A 21,323-nucleotide genomic window follows, 5' to 3' on the forward strand; every position below is an offset into this window, starting at 1 on the left:
CTGAAAAGGGTCCCGTCTCAAACAATGTCGCGCGACGCAGCGTTCCCCCCGTTGTGTAATCAAATACACCGGCATGGCGGTATATTAAAAATTCATATCATAACGAAATTATAAACCGGTATTCGGTGTGAACCGGTATACCGCCCAGCACTACTTTTGAGTGCAACAACAAAGTCTTAAATCAGCCAAATAACTCTGCAGTGGTCATTTGCATTTATGGGCTACAGCTCCGATCAGCATTGATGGAAACACATCACGTGTCCTAATTTTCAATGAGGATGTTGCGGTCGGGGTTAGAAGAATGTAAAAAGCTCCCATTTTCTCCCACTTTTAGCAAGCATGACGCCACACATGGAGACTCCGAAACTGCAGGCAACATCTGTAAAACAGCTGGCAGCTCACTCTCAGTCCAGCCGTTTGGGGCTGGTTGATAATCAACTAGTGTAACTACCTCACAAAGTCATGATTATTTTGTTGTAAAGCACTTTGGTCAGCCTCGCTGCTTTTAAACGTGCTGCAGAAATAACACTTTGGTTCATAAATCGATCATTTTAGAAAATATCATGATAATATCTTTTGCCACATCACCCTACCCAGGATTATAAGCACAGAAGATCTTTGAAAACCTTTTTATTGAGTCATAAATGGCTGAGGAAATGCAGAAATGCGACTTCCTGTCTCGCCTTCTGCAGGCGGCTGTAAACAGATCTCATGTGAAGTTTGTCCAACCGTCGTCCTCGGGCCTCAGAACACAAACAGCTGACAGATTATCCACATGTGAGGTCCGTGTGTGTTGGTCTCTGTTGCCCATGGCAACACATCAACACTCACTCCCATTAGGAAAGGACGATGACATCATTCCCCAATGCTGTAACTGAGCCCACAGAAGGAAGAACAGAGGAAAAGGAGCTTTTTTTGGGGGTGAAAATGTGAATCTGAAACCGGTGATCCTGGAAAATGTGTAAATGGGATTCAAGCCGAGGCAAACGACAGGTGAACGGGACGACGTCTCCTTCAGGAAACTCTCTGAGACGCATTTCCAACACGATGCAGCCCCATGACAGCGCTAGGATTCATCACCCAGCATTCCACAGTGTAAGCAGTCGGTAGATAAGTCAGAGTGGATCAAAAAAAACGCCCTGTCGGCTCTTTAATTTCACACAGAAACACACGGCAGCTGAAAAACATCTGTCTGCCTTCCCCGCGACACCATAAAGCTTCAGCTGCAGCTCAGAGCCGGCTGAAAACCCTCCTAAAGGACGCTATAAGAGCTCTGAAAACATCTGAAAACATCTGAAAACATAAAGCATAAGAACATGATGTCCCAGATAACAGGGCGGTCGGATCACACCAGCAGATCCAGCAGCATGACATCATGCAGAAACTGTGGACCACAGCTGTGACTTCATCCTTGTTAAACGATATTTCATATGTTCATACACACTGAAGAGCTTCAGGTTGGTACGTTAAGCAGCTGATCCCAACACTCTGAACAACGTGTTAAATCTGAAAGCTAAACACACAAAACCTCATGGTTTTTATCACTTTTATGGTTCAAAATGTCTGTAAATGTTTAGATTATACATCTAATGCACCACAAGCTGAAAAGGTTCTTCAGTTTCATCCTTTTAGAGCCAGAAAACATGCATTTATCAAAGCTAAACTCCAGAGTCAGGCTGATTAACGGCCCAAATCAGGGAGGTTGGAACAGCTTTCCATCTTGAATTTACCTGGATTATTTTAATTTAAGCTATTTTGTAATTAATGAATTCATTTTAATTTATTTTACCAACTGGATGAACTCTAATTTGACAGCTACATTATGTGTCTTCTGTGTCAACCAAAACAAACGCACATTTCAGCAGAAACTCAACATCTAACTTGAGGAAACATGTAGCGCTAAGTTTCCTAAACTCGTTTTTCCCCCATGGATAGGTGAATGTTTGTTTTTTAGGTTACATATGGGTTACATATGTTTTAAACAGACTGCTGGGATAGGCTCCAGCCCACCCGCGACCCGATCGACGGATTCAGCGGTATAGATAATGGATGGATGGATGGATGTTTTAAACATTTCCTAAGTATCTTTATTTTTTATTGAAGTTCTTGAATTTACCTGGATTATTTTAATTTAAGCTATTTTGTAATTAATTAATTAATAAAATTTATTTGATCAGTTGGATGAACTCTAATTTACCTAAAGATGATTATTTAGTATTTGTGTCTGTCTGATTGAATGCTTGTGTTAACAAATAAATCAGACGTTACTCAACAGTTACTCAGTACTTGAGTAGTTTTTTCACCGAGCACTTTTTTACTCTTACTCAAGTAATTATTTGGATGACTACTTTTTACTTTAACTTGAGTCATATTATTCTGAAGTAACAGTACTTTTACTTGAGTACAGTTTTTGGCTACTCTGCCCACCTCTGGCCAGTCCAGCACTCGTACCTCCTTCTTCTTCTTCTTCTTCTTCTTCTTCTTCTTTGTTTTGTTTTTTAAATGCTAGTTTTAAAATGTAGCACTCAGGTTTATTAAGTTGATGTAAAGTGCTTTATAAATAAAATATCCATGTATACATGTATAATAAAATCCATGGATTTATTTATTTATTTTTTTATTATTATTGTATTATTGTTGTTATTTTCTATTTGTTTATTTATTTTAGAGTGTCTGGGCCACATGGGTGGTGGTATGTTTGATGTTTTGTATTAGGGTGATTTGTCTTGTTGTTATCCGTCTATAGTTGAGACAGATATTTGTACATAGATCTTGAGTCCTGTTATTTTGTTATTAATGGGATGTTTGTTGTTTGAATAGAAAAATCAATAAAAACACTTTTATTATCAAAATGTAGCACTCAGGTTTATTAAGTTGATGTAAAGTGCTTTATAAATAAAATATATTATTATTATTCCTCTGCCGTGCCTTTGGAACATGTGCAGAATGTGCTTTTACACTGCGTTGCATGACGCTGATAATGCAAAAACATGAAATATCTTTGGGTTCACACTGCCAGATAAACATTAAAGTTAATGCAGGAATCTGAGGACTGAAATTAAAAGTTAATCAGCTCTAAAACATTAATGCAAAGCTGTGAAACTGCTGAGTAATCCTGCTGATAAAACCAAAGCATCTCCAGGTCTTTGGTGTCGGTCTGATATTTAAACATGGATCCAGCTCCTTTTTGAACACTTTGGATCAGCTTCACCTTGACACAGCACTCCACTGCAGCACCAGCAATGACTCGGCAGAATCTCACCATGTTCACCTCTGATGTCAGAGCTGCAGAACCGACACGCTGAGGAGGAACGGCTGCAGCCTCAGCAGCACCGAGGCCTGAAAACGGCCTGAAAACGGCCTGAAAACGGCCTGAAAACAGCCTGAAAACGGCCTGAAAACAGCCTGAAAACGGCCTGAAAACGGCCAATTTATTCACTCCTTTCACTGAGCGGGACGGTTTGTTTGAGCCCAACATCACTTCTTAGCTCAGTCTGAGTGCAACAGTTTATAAATGTCATGTTTTTACCAGGCTGACGGGCTGGAATAACCCAATAACAGCAACTTTTAGTCAAAGCTCAGCGGTTAGCTGGGAGAGGAGGAAAAGGACCGCTTCACCGCTTCATTTCTAACATTTAGCTACACCACAAGATGCTAACACTTAGGCCGGAATAACTCTAAATCAGCTCTATCCAAACCTCTCACAAATAACTAGAAATAAATCACACAATATCTGCAGGATAATCCAGGGACGTCGGTGTAAGAACTGTGGTTTTTAGGCTTTATGTGCCAAAACAAGAGTGAAAATTAACTTTAGTGAACATTCACAACTAGAATAACCGCTTCACGAATAAAATAAAATGTTTTAAAGCATTTCCCATCCTCCGTAGGATCATTCAGTCCAGATCCGAGCAGTCAAAGTGTGATTTGGATATGGTTTAAGGTGCTTTATATGCTTAAAACAGTAGAGAAATTGGCCTTTTTTGTGCTTTCATAAATAAAATAAAGCTTTTGTGAGTCACAAACTGTGTTTTAAAGCATTTCCCATCCTTTAAGATGCTTTATATGCTTAAAACAGTAGAGAAATTGGAATTTTTTGTGCTTTCATAAATAAAATAAAGCTTTTGTGAGTCACAAACTGTGTTTTAAAGCATTTCTCATCCTTTAAGATGCTTTATATGCTTAAAACAGTAGAGAAATTGGAATTTTTTGTGCTTTCATAAATAAAATAAAGCTTTTGTGAGTCACAAACTGTGTTTTAAAGCATTTCTCATCCTTTAAGATGCTTTATATGCTTAAAACAGTAGAGAAATTGGCATTTTTTGTGCTTTTATATATAGAATAAAGCTTTTGTGAGTCACAAACTGTGTTTTAAAGCATTTCTCATCCTTTAAGATGCTTTATATGCTTAAAACAGTAGAGAAATTGGAATTTTTTGTGCTTTTATATATAGAATAAAGCTTTTGTGAGTCACAAACTGTCTTTTAAAGAATTCCCCATCCTCTGTAGGACAGCTTAGGGCCGGTTCTCCGGCAGCAGCCTCAGTATTTTCTAACTGGGCCTTGGTTTAAGGCGGTTCCAGATGCCCAAAATAAACAGCGAAATGTCCCTTTTCCTCAGCTACTCACCGCATCCTTCTCTTCTTCTTCGCCGCTTTTCCGCTGCGGCTCCAAACTACAGAGTTTCCTCTTGTTCTTGTTCTCTGTCCTCCTCATCTTCGCGGTCAAATAAAACGGTCAGTGCGCGAGCGTCCGGCTCAGCCTATGGCTGGTGTGCGCGTGTCTCCGGCTCAGCTTCGGTTGGTGTGCGCGTGTCTCCGGCTCGTGTCTCCGGCTCAGTTTCGGTTGGTGTGCGCGTGTCTCCGGCTCAGCCTCGGCCGTTGGTCCACCCTCGGCCGGAACATCCCGCTCCAGCAGCCGGTCCTGCGGTTCTGGCTCCGCCGCCGCTGCACATCTGGGGAAAAAACAGCTGTCAATCAGCCCCGCGGGCACCAGCACGCCGCCGCCGGCGTGTCCTCCAAGACAATAAAGCCGGGATGTTTGTGGCGTTTCACGCTTGTAGTTTTCTCAACTTGCTGGTTGCTTAGTTACTCAGTTAGTCAGTTAGCTAGCGCAGCTTCTTAGCTATCCGAGCTAGCCGAGCGGCTAGCCGGACTGCCTGCTAACGTTTACCTGCCCGGAGTCACCGTGACTCCCGGGGCAGATTCACAGATTCGCCTCCGCTCTTTAACGGGTGATTCCGGGCTTTTCCCGCCGGAGTTCGGCGCGTTCCGCCCCGGCTGGTTGTTCCCCGGACTTGTCCCCTCAGTGCCCCTCCATCCTCGGGTAAAAAGGCTGAGCTCTCCTCGGGGGACACACCGGGTTAAAGATCTGTGGCGGCGCGGCGCGGTTCGGATTGTTTCCTGACTCTCTGACACACGGTCGGCGCGGTGTCAGGTTGGCACGAAGAAGAACGCAACTTCCGGTCAACGCCTACCAAAATAAAAGTGTCGTTTGGTCAAAATAGAAATCTCTCGCCGACTACATTGTGTTGATGGTGAAACATTCAAACATTCAAGACATAACTTGCTTAATTCTCAAACGTTTAGGTTATTATAAACATCAAAGTAGTAAGCTAATTATCACACTACAGACGAAGTCCATATTTATTTTTTTAAATAAAAACGTAAATATTTCAGGTTTATTTGCCCCATGACTGAACTTTATTTACCCCTTGGGATGACTCCCTCAGGGAGATTCAAGTCCCCAGTAGCTCCAAACACACACATAGGATCTCTATGAATCTAAAATACAGTATAATATAGAATAATTAATATAATATATCATTAAAATATAATTAATATAGAATAATCTAAAACAAAGTGTAAAAAAGAATATAGGCTGTACAAGATATACAAAGTAAAGAGAGTTAAATAAAATAAGTTATAGCACTATGGTTGAGTTATTGCCCATAATGCACTACACTTGTGTTAATTACACATTGTATGCACATAGTCTGACCATAAATAGATAAGATATTGCACAGCAGTGACGTGAATTATTGCACAGATGACCGAATAAATAAAATATCGCACAGGGTCTTTTAGTATGTAAAGTACTGAATGTGGGTTTTTGAGTATTCCTCTGTCCGTGACCGCCCTACCCCCATAGATATGTATAGAATGCAATTCTACATATCTATAGCAGCTGTGATTGGCTGGTGCAGGCAGGTGGTCAGCACCTGGGTGTGCTTGGTCAGCATTTTTAATATCAGATTTATTTATATTTAATAAAAATAAACTTGGAGCTTCCTGATTTCAACATGTCATTGAGTCTCTTCTTACACCTCAGATTTTGGTTATAAGATTAAAGATTATCTGTAAGTTGTTTATTCTTCACAGTGAAACGCAGAAAACAGCAACAATGAGCAGAAAGGTTTCACTTAAACTTCACACGTTTTGTTTTGAAAGGGAGTTCCATCTTTTCCTTCTGTGGCTTCAGCTTCACCAGCAGACTGTTTGATTGGTTCTTTCTGTAAAAACCTTTCACTCTCTCATTTATCTCGTGAGACCTTTTCAAAGTGTTGTTAGAATGAAACTAATGAGGGTTTGGGTCTCTTTAATGAGGAGCAGCCTGTCGGAGTCTTTCTGAGCAGGTGAAGGTGACTTCAGTTTGGTTGGTGTCTGCTGCCACCTGCTGGTGAACAGCTGACATGATTCTGTTCTCATAACTCACTGATTATGACTCATCTGCAACGTTCCCTCTATTTTTTCATGTGTCTGGGTAAACACACCAGCTCCCTGAGCACACTGAGGACCACTGTGAGCAACATCAGGTGTGCACGCTGTGGCCACACACCTGTATCACACCTGTTCAAAACCTTGGATCATAGCAAGTTACATGGCTTATTAGAAGAATCAAATCACAGCAGCAATTTTCATTAGTTTACTTTTAATAAAAGTGATTTGGCCCACTTAAAAAAGAAAAAGACAAAAATCTTGTTGTTCATGAGATGTGTAGTATGTTATATGTGAGAGTCATGCTTGCAGCCTGCATGTTTTGCAGAGTAGACCCATCCATCCATCCATTATCTATACCGCTGAATCCGTCGGTCGGGTCGCGGGGGGGCTGGAGCCTATCCCAGCAGTCAATGGGCGAGAGGCGGGGTACACCCTGGACAGGCCGCCAGTCCATCGCAGGGCCACATAGAGACAAACGAGACAAACAACCATGCACACTCACAGTCACTCCTAAGGACAATTTAGAGATGCCAATCAACCTAACATGCATGATTTTTTGGAGAGAACCAGAGGTGTGGACTCGAGTCATGTGACTTGGACTCGAGTCAGACTCGAGTCATGAATTTGATGACTTTAGACTCGACTTGACAAAATCTAAAAAGACTTGTAACTCGACTTGGACTTTAACATCAGTGACTCGAGATTTCACTTGGACTTGATCCTTTTGACTTGAAAAGACTTGCTACTTTCCCCAAACCCAAAGATTAAAAAGTATGTTGACATGGATGCTCTATCTCTATTTGCACGTGTGCATCTGTGTGCGTGTGTGTGAGAGAGAGAGAGCCAGCGCGCTGTCGGCACAATATCCAATCAAATTAGATCCACGTTGTTTTGATCATCTGACAGCATCAAACTAATCAAATTACAGGACAACAACCAATGAAGAGGAACAGAGAACAACCCGCCAGTAGGCAAAAATGATACCGAAGGTAGTTTCGTTTGGATATAAAAATTACGAGGTGGTCAACAAAAAAAGATTTGCAGTTTGTAAAACATGCGGGGCGAAGATCACAGATGGAGACGCGACAACTTCCAACTTCGTTCGACATTTGAAGTTGCACAAAGAACGGTAAGTTTTGAATGAAAACCAACACTAACTTATCTGCTAAGTAACTCAATTGCTAGCTACATAGCAGGCTTGTTTGATGGCAAGGTAAAGCAGTACAAATATTTGCCACGTTTCCCGAAACCTAGCGCTCAACATAGCTAACGGTGCCGGGAACGCTTGCCCATAAATGTTAGTATAACTTCGCAAATAATCATGCAAAAAAATTAAAATCCGTCTGAATATTTTAGTTTAAGGTATTTGCAAATTAATATTTAATTGTATTGTAATAGCATGCATTTCAGAAAATCGCTATTCAAGATGTAAATAGAACTTTATGTAAGGACGCGATTTGACTACAATCCCTACCTACCACGTAAAAAGTAATAATAGGAGGGAGCGTTTTTTTTTTTACCTAAAAATATCCCTACTTACCAAGTAAAGGGGATTCAGACTACTTAGCACCAGTTCGCTGTGTAATAATAGGAGGGAGCGGTTTTTTGACCTACAGGGATTTTCTGACATCTGTTTTATATGCTTACCTGTTACAGATTTGAAGAATACCAGATGAACAAAAGCATCATAGTTGAACCACAACAGCCTTCAATCTCACAATTCTTGGACAGCCGTGTAGGGCATTACTGCATGAGTCATCCACAGCAGAAAGCTATCACCAATGCAATACTGTCCGACTTGATTATTGATTGCAACTTTCCCCTGTCTATTGTGGAAAAGAAGAGTTTTTGGCACTTCCTGACAGTACTTGACAGTAAGTACAGCCCAGTGTGTCGCAGAACATTGACATCAAAAACAGAGAGCCTCGCTGAGGAGAGACGTTCAAGATTAAAAACTCAATTGAGCAACATTGACCATGTTTCAGTCACTGTGGACATTTGGTCTGACCGAGAGATGAGGGGATTCCTTGGTGTCACTGTTCACTGGATAGATAGAGAGGGAGAGAGGATACAGCTAAAGACTAATCTCTTGGCCTGCAATCGCTTCAAAGGTTCACACACAGCTGAACGAATCTGTGACGAATTTGAGTCAATATGCGATGAATACAACATCAAAGATAAATTGGACTACATTATTAGTGACAATGCTGCTAACATGCGAAAGGCATTCACTGTGTGCTTCCCCAGTGAACAAGAGGATGATGATGACGGAGATCATCTTGATGACCCTGATCTCTGGTGTGACTTAACCCTGGAAGATCAGCAAACGGTAGATGCTGCTATGGCAAAGAAACAGCGCCTGCAGTGTTTTGCGCATACTCTTCAGCTGGTGGTGGGAGACGGTTTGAAAGAAACAAAAGTGGCATGTCCTTCTCTTTCCAAGTTGTCAAAACTTAGCTCACTGCTGCACACAAGCACAACATTCAAAGATGTGTTTGAAAGGGAATTTGGGGAACAGAAAGGCATCCCTGCTGCAGTCAACACAAGATGGAACTCCACACTGAGGCAAGTAAAGGCAGTTCTCCAGTGTGATCATCTAAAGCTCTGTGCTGTTCTAGAAAACGCTGGACATAAGGAGTTGTCATTCACACCACGAGAGTGGAATCTGTTGAAGGAGTTGGTGGACATCTTGAAGCCGTTTGGAGAAGCAACTGATTTGACACAGGGAGAGAAGGTCGTCACCATCAGTGCAGTTGTTCCATCAATCTTGTCCCTCAATCACCACCTGGAGAAGCTGAAACCTCAAGTTTGTTTCCTGAGCGGAATGGTCAGAAGTCTCCAGGCACCCCTGAACAAAAGATTTCTCGGGATCTTCATTAACGTGAAAATGGCCAGGACTCAAGATGGGATCACTGCCCCCTTTTCAGACCCAGTCTACCTCAAAGCAGCCGCCTTGGATCCAGCCTTTTCTCTGTTGTGGGTGGAGCCCCATGTGCTGGTCAGTCGTGACATCAAGGCAGAAGTGGCACAACGAGTTAAAGGTAAATATTATTGACTTTAATGCAACTTTTTCCTTCATAATCTGATCTAATTGACAGCAACAATAATTAAATTTTTCAGTCTAACACTGTATCACCAAAAACAATGGTAATAAGTTTCTGTTTCTGCTGTTGTTGTTACATGTTTTGTCCAGAATTGATCCTGCAAGATGCTGCAGATACTGAGCAACCTGTGCCTCTGGGTGATGAAGAGCAAGAGGACCTTGGAGAAGGAGAAGGGTTGTTTGCTGCATACCATAAGAGGCAGAAGAAGGATGTTGGGACCTCTCCAGCACTACAGCTAAGTCACTACTTTGACATAGCCGAAGGACAGACCGCCCTTTTGTTCTGGGCACTGAACATGAAGACTCTTCCTTCACTCTTCCGAGTGGCCATCAGAGTCTTGGCAGTGCCTGCCTCTAGTGCTCCAGTGGAGCGAGTTTTCAGCCATGGGGGCATCATACTACGTCCCCATCGTGCACAAATGACTGACAGACTTTTGGCCAATTTGATCTTTTGCAAATGCAATGCAGCATAGGGCCCTACCTAACATAGAAAAGCACAACCCTGTTCATGTCATGTTCATGTACCCCCCCTTCCAATCTCTCTCTCACAAACACAAACACACACACCAGTCTCTGTTTGTTTATTTCAAATGTGTTCATTCATTGTTCAAACAATGTTCTTGCAAAAAAGATTTGATAAATAAATACAGATCTTAAAAGCATACATGATCTGTGTAAATATTATTTCTCTGTTGTTAAAAGGACTTGAAAGGACTCAAAACTGAAACTGTAGGACTTGGGACTTGACTTGAGACTTATCAGTCTTGACTTGGGACTCGACTCGGGACTTGCCTCTCTTGACTCGGGACTTGACTCGGGACTTGAAGGAAAAGACTTGAGACTTACTTGTGACTTGCAAAACAATGACTTGGTCCCACCTCTGGAGAGAACCCACGCATACACGGGGAGAACATGCAAACTCCACACAGAAAGGCCCCAGCTGGGTGTTGAACCTGGAACCTTCTTGCTGTGAGCAGAGTAGACCTTTCTCACTCAAAAAAGAAAAAAATATCAGCCAGACTCTCTTGAGTTTCCCCGCTTGTTCTTCTGTTTGCACTCAGACAGCCATTCCATCCTAAAATAACCGCATTTCTGTTTGACTTTGACTCGGTGAGTGGATGTGTCGCTGGCGCTGCGGTGCCCAGGCTCCGCCCTCGCAGTGACGCAACACCTTCGGCTCTGCTACACTTACTCAGGCCAACTGCTCATTCAGGTGGATTCGAGTTCCCGAAAAAATGGGAACTCCACCCACTTTGTCGGGAAGCAATCAACTTTGAGCAGCGCCAACCAAGGCGGGTTCAAGGTAGTGACGTGGTTGAACTGCCACTCAACCCATGGATTGTACACGGAAGCGCTTCATTCAATATCAACATGGAGCAGCGTCAAGCTTTTGACACTGCTGTAGATGCTGTAATGAAAGTGTTCGACGGGAGATTCTCGTTAAAAATCGAGCAAAGAACAGCCCTTGAATCATTTCTTGACAGAAAAGACGTTTTCGCCTTGCTCCCTACTGGCTTTGGTAAGAGTTTAATCTACCAGTTAGCCCCGCTGGTAGCTAAATCATACGTCAGAGCAAAGAGTGGTGTGATTGGCTAAAGCTTAGGCACAGCCTTTTCTGGCCACAACCAGTAGCAACCCGAGGGAGGCGGGTTGACCAGGCCATTTCCAATCGTATTCGTTATGATCTTGGTCAGACCAGAATCTCGAAGAGATTTGAAAGTCTATGTTAATCAGGCTAGCGCTGCGGGGTTGCGTCTCTTAACTCCGCCGCACTGTTAGCTAGCTAACCTGCACGGCTCGTATGGGCAGGGCACATATGCAAGCACCATCAATGCTCTGATTGGCTGCATAGCGTGAGTAAACCTTATCATTGGCTGAACACCTGTCACTCATTGCATTACATTGAAAAATGGTACAGAAAAACATTACGCCTGGTATTAGATATTAATTAATACGTTTATGGTGCATTTTATTTTATACACTGCATAGATTTTCTTGTGCGCTGAGAATGTGCGAGCAGCTTAGAGGGAACATTGCTCATCTGCCCACAGAACATCTGACTGTGGATATGGACTCTGGGACCGACCCAGAGAAAATTCTCTCTCATCCAGGTGTTTACTTCCTCCAGACACTGACACAGTACGTCTGCTGGGCTGCAGTCGTCCGCTGACAGAGACACATAAAGTTGTGTATCGTCTGCATAACTGTGATAATTGATGTTAAAGTTCTGCCATATCTGACCCAAAGGGAGCATATACAAGTTAAACAGAAGAGGTCCAAGAATTGACCCCTGGGGGACTCCACAAGTCATGGCCACTCGCTCAGATTCATAGCTGCCAATTGTAACAAAATAACTCCGGCCTTCTAAGTAGGACCTGAACCAGTTAAGGACCGCTCCAGAAAGTCCAACCCAGTTTTCCAGCCTGTGCAACAGGATTCTGTGATCTACAGTATCAAACGCAGCGCTGAGGTCCAACAGAACCAGGACTGAAACATTACCAGAATCAGTATTCTGCACACAGTCCAAAGGCCCGGCTGAGGAAGAAGAGGGTACGGGTGCTGGACTAGCCCACCTGGTTTCCTCCAGTGGGTAACCCCCAGAAGCATCATCTTTTCTTCTGTTTTGGTGTCAAAGAGCACAGGACCATTTGTACTCTTTGGCATTCCCTACCAGTTGATTCTTGGCTCTCTCTCCTTCTCTCTATCTCCCTACTCTCTATTTTCTTTTTTAATGTTGTATGTTTTTATTCCCTGTGGTTTTTTAATTCTTTTTGTTGTTTTGTTTTATTTGATTTTACTTCTGTTCAGCACTTTGGTCAACTGTGGTTGTTTTAAATGTGCTTTATAAATAAATTTGATTTGATTTGATTTGGTTGATATGCACTCTGAGAAAATAAAGTACAGAATTGTACCTTTTGGGGCAGTACCCTCAGAAGGTATAGTTTTGTACCCTTGTGGTTTGTACCTAGAGACCAATCTTGCACCTCTGGTGGCAATTTTGTACCCTTATACTGAAGTAGCCTAACATAGCCTGTCTATTGTACCCCAACATTTAGAAAAAAAGGTACATATATGTACCATTTGGACCCTCAAAAAGGTACATATAGGTACCTTTAGGTCCAATAATTAACCCTAGGGCAGGGGTGGCCAACCGGTCAGAGCCGCATTTTTTACTGTGTTACCACAAAGAGCCACATTATTTTTGAAAAATGACCGAATTCTCTCCGTTCCATCCGTCTGTTTTTGACTCGCTCTCGTCTTGGTCACGTGACGCATCAACGCTGATATTAAACCCACGAACCAAGCAAAAATTAGTCAAAAACAGGCGTGTTTGGAAAGCTTCTTCCCAGTGAGGCGACAGAAGAAGAGGCTGTGACCACCAAGAAAAAGAAAGCTGCATTTTGAGCGTTACCATAGCGACCAGAGAGCGTTAGGAGGCAGAGAGGATGTTATGTCAGGAGGACGCTGCTAATAAAGTTACATACAAGTACACAGAAAAAAAACAAAAAAAAAAAAAAAACATACAAGTACACAGTGGATTCAAGTTTATTATTATATTTACTAAATACCACAGAGTCTGTGTTGGTCGTATCATTTTATTTTGTAGTATTTATCCGCCACACCTGAAAGGCCGGTCTGTGAAAACATTGTCTGACATTAAACCGGTCCATGGAGAAAAAAAGGTTGGAGGCTGCTGCCGTATTGAACTCAAACGAAGCGAAAAAAAAAATATTTTGATATGAACGTAAGAGCCGCATGAAACCAGACAAAGAGCCGCATGCGGCTCGGGAGCCGCGGGTTGGCCACCCCTGGCCTAGGGGGTACATTAGTATAGAGTGTACCTCAGGGGATAAAAAAGTACTCGTACTGTAGCCCTGTTTCTGATTGATATGTGATATTCACTAAATGCAGCATTTTCTCATTCCATCTGGGATTTTTTCATGAATCACATGTACCGTGGGCCAGGTGTGACATCATTGGCTTTAGCAGGACGTAGCCACTGCTAATGCTGCTGCTACTCTGATGCAGGCTGTACGAACACTGCTGCTTTGCCTTTCAGCTTTTGCTTTCATTTATTTGGGTGCTTTGTCTCTGAACTTTGCTTTTAATCTTACCTTTCTATTTGCACTGCAGTCTGACTTTGGCTCCACTCTTTCAGCTAAACGCCAAACTGTCTCTTTCACAGGTTGGCATCAAACAGCTCGAATGAAACTGTGCTTATCAGAGGCTGTGAAGTTCAGGAAGTAGTTAGTTTAACAACAAATCTGTAGATATAGACTGTTATCACAGACAAAGAAGGGAAATGTTGAAGAAAACCTAGAAAATAATCCATTTATGTGGATGGAGACCTGTTTGAGTCACAGCTTTCTTTACACTCTAATAACTTTGCATCTGGGGTTTCATCTGCAGTAAGAAATAAGGCGGTTTGGTGCAACATCCGATACAGTGAATTTCACTTTCACTTATTACGCAAGACCCGTTTTTTTCCACGTGATTCTGAGGAAATACAGTTCCTGTCAAACTCCACCCTGAGTGTGTTCCTATAAAAGAAGCTTCTGTTACAGCTGTGACCCTGTGCTCTGTGAGGTGATGCTGTAATCAAGTGATCTCTCTGAATCAACTTGCTTTCCTTTCTTTGTTCCATGTCTTCATGAATAAAAGAGCTGCTGCACTGCATCTGAGTTCTAATTGCTGACCAAAAACCAAAATTGCGTATGATAAGGTTCAGGCAAACTGTACAGGGGACAGTGTATGTTTGGCATAAAACAACCACAATAATTAGGATTATAATCACAATAATTATAATTAGAGGCTGTCATATTGTATCATATTGTATTGTGACCAAGGTCCCTGTCACTTGGACCCATATTGTGCCTGCTGCTGTATTGGGAGCACACATAAGACAGTGGCTGGCATGAAGCTGTTCTAACAAGTCAGCCATCTTGGCTCTGCCCTTATAAGGAGTGGCAGCTGGTTGCTCAGGTGGAGCTACTGCTACTCCTTTAGTTGCTATGGAGACAGCTGCCCTCACTTTGTGGCCAACTGACAGTTGACCTCGGTGTTCAGTACTGATTTGTATGCCTCGAACAAACGGTCGCTGTTGTAAAACTAGAGGTCATATCTGAAAAATTCTTGAACCGTGAGCGCCAGCAGGGACGGCAGAAGCCACTGGTGTAATTTTTATTCTGCTCCTATTTACGGTATTTTTTTTATGGCAGTTTTAAAAACAGCCTTCACATTGATTTGATGAGGAGATGAGGCGGCCTGTTTATAATGGCCGTGGATGGGAGCAGGAGTGCTCGCTCTCTGAGCTCAGAGGGGATTTGAGAGAAAACCATGAGGCCGAGCACAATGACGACGACTTTGGGTGAAAGAGGACAAAAATACCTACGTTTTACAGTAACATTTGTCTAGGTGCAGCAGACATTTTGGATGTAAGAGCCGCATGAAACCAGACAAAGAGCCGCATGCGGCTCGGAAGCCGCGGGTTGGCCACCCCTGGCCTAGGGGGTACATTAGTATAGAGTGTACCTCAGGGGATAAAAAAGTACTCGTCCTGTAGCCCTGTTTCTGATTGATATGTGATATTCACTAAATGCAGCATTTTCTCATTCCATCTGGGATTTTTTCATGAATCACATGTACCGTGGGCCAGGTGTGACATCATTGGCTTTAGCAGGACGTAGCCACTGCTAATGCTGCTGCTACTCTGATGCAGGCTGTACGAACACTGCTGCTTTGCCTTTCAGCTTTTGCTTTCATTTCTTTGTGTGCTTTGTCTCTGAACTTTGCTTTTAATCTTACCTTTCTATTTGCACTGCAGTCTGACTTTGGCTCCACTCTTTAAGCTAAACGCCAAACTGTCTCTTTCACAGGTTGGCATCAAACAGCTCGAATGAAACTGTGCTTATCAGAGGCTGTGAAGTTCAGGAAGTAGTTAGTTTAACAACAAATCTGTAGATATAGACTGTTATCACAGACAAAGAAGGGAAATGTTGAAGAAAACCTAGAAAATAATCCATTTATGTGGATGGAGACCTGTTTGAGTCACAGCTTTCTTTACACTCTAATAACTTTGCATCTGGGGTTTCATCTGCAGTAAGAAATAAGGCGGTTTGGTGCAACATCCGATAAAGTGAATTTCACTGTCACTTATTACGCAAGACCCGTTTTTTTCCACGTGATTCTGAGGAAATACAGTTCCTGTCAAACTCCACCCTGAGTGTGTTCCTATAAAAGAAGCTTCTCACCTAAGTGACTGTATGACACAACTGTATCATCTGAGGCTCCAAACTCTCAAGATGGAGTCAGGTAACACCTTTAAGTCAATTTAGTAAAGTAGTACTTATGAAAACTTAAAATTTAAACTTAATATAAACATGAACGTCCTCAGGTGGCTGTTTGGACCAAATGTTGATGCATTTAACTTTCTTGGTCTATTGATTAGAATTCACACATCATTTATTAACTCTTATCATCATTTAAAGCTGTTTAAAATCATAACATTTCTGCCATTTGTCTCAGAAGGTTTGTTTTAAATGATATATGTGTTACATTGGCAGGGAAAATGTTCCGGTTTGAAAGCTGCTGGGTGGCTGTGTGCCTTCTCTCCATGTGCTCGGGCTTCGTCCCAGAGTCTTATGACCTTCGTGGTAAGTTTCTTGTAAGTTTTCTTGTTTGCTGCTTCTCGTTCAGAGACAGCTGAAACCAGCTCAGGAATACACTGCTGCAAAAAGCTTCTTCTGGAACAGAGGCTGACTCTGTGTGCAGATGTTACAGATGCTGCACAGCCTCTTTGTTTCAGTGCGATACAGAAGAAAAGAATTAACAAACTTCTGTGATTTTCACCCCACAAACCTGCAACTCTTTCTTCCTCCAGTGGATAAGAGCTGCAACCTCGAGACGTTTGACGGGTGCAAGGGGATTCCAAATGACCATTTGTACTCATCGCCAGGGAAACGGGGATTTGAGGATGGTAAACCTGGGTTCTTTCATGTGTCATTTTAGCAGTTTGACTAAAATACGAAACTTTCTCTCACCCATGAGATGCAGCTGTTGATCTTGAAAGAGTCGTATGGTCTGGGTTAGGGTGCACTGAAAAAAACAACTCATAAGATTTACTTAAAAAACCCTTTGTAAGTATTTGCACTCAGATGATTTAAGTAATATTTAATGCTGCAATATCAGGTAAATTTTACTCACCATAAAACATAACAGTTTAGAAGATATTAAGTAACATTTACTTAATTACATCTAAGTTTTAAGTTATTTTCATTTAAACAAATGAAGTAAAGTCTACTTGTCTTTCATAGGCAGGAACATCATTTTACTCAACATTTTAAGTAAATTTTATATATTTGTGGTATTTGCTGTTTTGAAGTAACTTAGTAGATTTTAACGACACACTTTCAGAGTAAAGTTTATGTAGTATTTCTAGGTTTATGTACATACAACTATTAAACATTTAAATTGTATGAGGAAACCTAAGTAAAACTTACTCTTCCCCCATAATTCATGTATTACGTTAATAAAATGTTTAATTTTACTTAAGAAGCTCGAGTTCTTACTGAATCTTAAAAATACAAGGTAGAGATTATGACAGTTACTCTAATAGAGTTTTCTTCACCAAAAAGTCCCTTTTTTCTGTGTAGCTAACGTATTCTGGTGGGGCGTGTCGCCATCTTTCTACCCAGCAGACATCGATATCTACGAGCGCCTGTGGATCACAAATCTGGACATTGCAGAGAAGACGCTGAATTTGCCGTTTCTGCAGCACATGAAGCTGGGCGACCTGCAGTCTGACGACTACGTCAACTTCATGATCCAGGACATCAACTATCTGCTGAAAGTGACCGATATGTTGGAGGAGATGACAAAGAAGCCGATCGATGATAAAGAGCTCAAACAGTTCTTTCAGGATAGATTTAAGAGCTACAGGGAGTTCTCTAATCTGATGCTGGACCAGTTCAACCTGAGAGTAAGAAACATCACACTGAATTCTGCACAGAAAACGACGGCTGTTTGATTAAAAACTTCAAAATAAATCAAGTTTCCTTAAATCTGTTTTATGGGATGTATTAACACGAGCCACCTCTCATCTCCGCAGGGGGTGTCAGAGATCAAACCGATCCCCGCCATGCAGAAGTACCTCTCTGACTATAAAACCATTCTGGACACAGAAGAGCCCATTTACTTCGCTGTGAGTCTGCTGCCTTGCTCGAGGCTCTGGCTGTGGCTCGCCAATCAGCTCCCCATCGGTTACGGCAATGCGTACTTCATCTGGAAGAAGAACAACATGCACGGGAACCCTGCGAAGCACTACCAAAAGCTGCTCGACGATCGTCTGAAGACCGACGCTCAGAAAAAGAAGGCCAACGAAATCTTCCGCCAGCAAATGCAGAACGAGCACGACTTCTTTGCTGCTGCACCGAAAGAATAGAAATGAAATAACTTCTTGAAAATGCTCCATCTCTGTCCATCTGTACATGATCTGTTACAGCTGTGACCCTGTGCTTTGTGAGGTGATGCTGTAATCAAGTGACCTCTTTGAATCAACTTGCTTTCCTTTCTTTGTTCCATGTCTTCATGAATAAAAGAGCTGCTGCACTGCATCTGAGTTCTAATTACTGACCAAAAACCAAAATTGCATATGATAAGGTTCAGGCAAACTGTACAGGGGACAGTGTCAGTTTGGCATAAAACAACCACAATAATTAGGATTATAATCACAATAATTATAATTAGAGGCTGTCATATTGTATCATATTGTATTGTGACCAAGGTCCCTGTCACTTGGACCCATATTGTGCCTGCTCCTGTATTGGGAGCACACATAACACAGTGGCTGGCATGAAGCTGTTCTAACAAGTCAGCCATCTTGGCTCTGCCCTTATAAGGAGTGGCAGCTGGTTGCTCAGGTGGAGCTACTGCTACTCCTTTAGTTGCTATGGAGACAGCTGCCCTCACTTTGTGGCCAACTGACAGTTGACCTCGGTGTTCAGTACTGATTTGTATACCTCGAACAAACGGTCGCTGTTGGAAAACTAGAAGTCATATCTGAAAAATTCTTGAACCGTGAGCGCCAGCAGGGACGGCAGAAGCCACTGGTGAAATTTTTATTCTGCTCCTATTTGCGGTATTTTTTTTATGGCAGTTTTAAAAACAGCCTTCACAATGATTTGATGAGGAGATGAGGCGGCCTGTTTATAATGGCCGTGGATGGGAGCAGGAGTGCTCGCTCTCTGAGCTCAGAGGGGATTTGAGAGAAAACCGTGAGGCCGAGCACAATCACGACGACTTTGGGTGAAAGAGGACAAAAATACCTACGTTTTGCAGTAACATTTGTCTAGGTGCAGCAGACATTTTGGACGTGAGAGGCATTTGTTTGAGAGATTTTGGTATTAATTTTGAGCCGGTCAAAATAGAGTGCGAGACCCCAGGACAGCAGAGCGAGAGGAGTCCTGATTTTTCCTAAAACGTAAACTGCCGTTGTGTCAAAGCTATAAAACATATCAACACACCCTTTAGTTCAGTTAAAGTTGAGTCTTTCCTGCCCCGTTTAAACTTTGAATGATGTCTCTGTGATGCCGTATGGCTGAGTTATGAGGCCTCCAAATAGGGCTGGTTTTGTCCCATTAATTATGAATTTTAATGCATTTACATTGGGCCAAAATTCCCTTCGACAATGGCACCCATAATAATAGTCATGGAAACAAGTAAGTGAACCCTAAGGACAAAACATAACAGCATCAACACATATTACTCTGTCTGAGTGAGAAACTAAGTGAACCCCTGATCCAGCAGCTGGTAGCAGCAGTGAGTGAGAAACTAAGTGAACCCCTGATCCAGCAGCTGGTAGCAGCAGTGAGAAACTAAGTGAACCCCTGATCCAGCTGCTGGTAGCAGCAGTGAGTGTACATGATCTGTTACAGCTGTGACCCTGTGCTTTGTGAGGTGATGCTGTAATGAAGTGATTGTTGGGGTCTGGGAGTGGCGTTTCCCCTTGAGTCCAGCAGGTGGCGTTGGGAGCGTGAGAGAGTGAGCCAGACATCTACCTGACACACCTGGGTTCTATTATTCCTCATTATTGGAAGCTTTTAAGGAGCATGCTGCCAGTCCTTCGACGCCTGAGTGTCAACCATATGTGGTAACCCTTGCCTAAAGCCTTTGAATATTGTTAACCCTTGAGAATAACTTTACTGTTGTGCTTTTTGGTAGGGATGGCCGGTGAAGCCTCATGAAGCTTCCAAAGGGTTCATCTGATTGTGCCAGAAAATGAACCAAAGTTTTGGGGCTTTGAAACCACACAGAACAGCGACATCTGGTGGTGCACTGCAAGTATCATCTGCTTCAACCAGCCTCGTTGTCCTTGTTATACTTTAATATGTACAAAATAAAAAGCGTCAAAGAAAAAAAATGTGTGATTTATATGAGAAGTGCTTGTGTTACATTGTGAATAATAAGTATAAAGTGAGAGGGGGGTGTGCTTATGATGACATTAAATGAAATACAGCTCATTAGGTAAACATGCATTGATACTATAAATGCTATAGAACTACTAGCCACCGTACCTTGAAACCTTTATCTTCCACAATGGAAAATGGTTGCGCATCCATTACAATCATATCCACCAACACAGAATCAAGCTTTTTCTTCCTTGACACTACAAAAATAAAATTCTGCATATCAAGAAAATAACGCAGGGCAAACTTGTAAAATGCTGGATTCGAACGCGTAACCTTTGGATGCAAAAGCCACTGAGCTAATCACTGAGCTATCACTTAAGTGACTGTTTGCACCCACCGTCAACATCATCTCTAGTTAAAGACATCATCAATAGCTAAGAATAATAGTACACTTTAGTTGTTTTAAATAACTCAGAGACACTTTGCGTAATAAACACACCTTTCTGTCAGAACACAGACAGAGAGGCGTTTGGTACACGGGACACAGCTGTGTAATAATGGCCGTGAGCACTTTGTTTGTGATATGCTCTAAATAAACAAGTCCAAAATTAATGTATTGTCCTACATAACTTAGATTCTTAAATGTGCTGCCCCCTTATTTTAAGAAGAGAAGTATATTAGCATGCATACCCATAATAATAAAAAAAGCTTATATTTACAGTTGAAAAACAAAAACAAGCAAACTTACATCACACAATAGTATATTGTACAATAGTATCACCTTATTAGGAGAAACCAAGGTGAAGTGATCCCAAGCCACAGAACGTTTCTTGCCAGAAGCCATGGAAAAGAGCAATGAATTCAATTCAATCCTGACAGGGTTCGATGAGAGACCTCTGAACCGTGGTTCCACCAAACAATGCATTCGGCGCTTCGGACGTCATCAATCACATGATCAGCGCCATCTGATACACGCCCCGCAACATTGTGCCGAAGCACTCTGCTTCACAAAGATGAAACAAGCGCCGAAGCGTCCGTGTCAAACGGGCCATCCCTACTTTTTGATTCCTAAAGTATTTCCATCTTCAGAACGTGC

At 42.2% G+C, this 21,323-nt stretch overlaps 2 protein-coding genes across 9 annotated transcripts in view; one reads left to right on the forward strand and one right to left on the reverse strand.

Moving 5' to 3' along the window:
- mast2 (microtubule associated serine/threonine kinase 2) overlaps window positions 1-5,424 on the reverse strand; it is a 206,007-nt gene extending 200,583 nt beyond the window's left edge. For all 7 annotated transcript variants that reach the window (XM_075486106.1, XM_075486107.1, XM_075486109.1 and 4 more), the window contains exon 1: window positions 4,629-5,424. In XM_075486106.1, coding sequence (XP_075342221.1) covers window positions 4,629-4,715 — 87 coding nt within the window. In that variant the 5' untranslated portion in view covers window positions 4,716-5,424. The remainder of the gene's footprint in view (window positions 1-4,628) is intronic.
- Window positions 5,425-16,052: 10,628 nt separating this feature from the next.
- On the forward strand, window positions 16,053-18,431 carry LOC142399957 (uncharacterized). Of its 2 annotated transcripts, none has more exons than XM_075484521.1 (5): window positions 16,053-16,133; window positions 16,385-16,474; window positions 16,702-16,797; window positions 17,516-17,799; window positions 17,929-18,431. In XM_075484521.1, exons 1-5 carry the CDS (start codon window positions 16,085-16,087, stop codon window positions 18,259-18,261), a joined length of 852 nt encoding a protein of 283 aa, XP_075340636.1. In that variant the 5' UTR covers window positions 16,053-16,084; the 3' UTR covers window positions 18,262-18,431. The 2 variants fall into 2 exon arrangements, with proteins under 2 accessions (XP_075340636.1, XP_075340637.1); XM_075484522.1 differs by having other exon boundaries at window positions 17,519-17,799.
- Window positions 18,432-21,323: the final 2,892 nt, after the last annotated feature.

The sequence above is a fragment of the Odontesthes bonariensis genome, chromosome 15 (genome assembly GCF_027942865.1).
Source record: "Odontesthes bonariensis isolate fOdoBon6 chromosome 15, fOdoBon6.hap1, whole genome shotgun sequence".
Lineage (NCBI taxonomy): Eukaryota > Metazoa > Chordata > Actinopteri > Atheriniformes > Atherinopsidae > Odontesthes > Odontesthes bonariensis.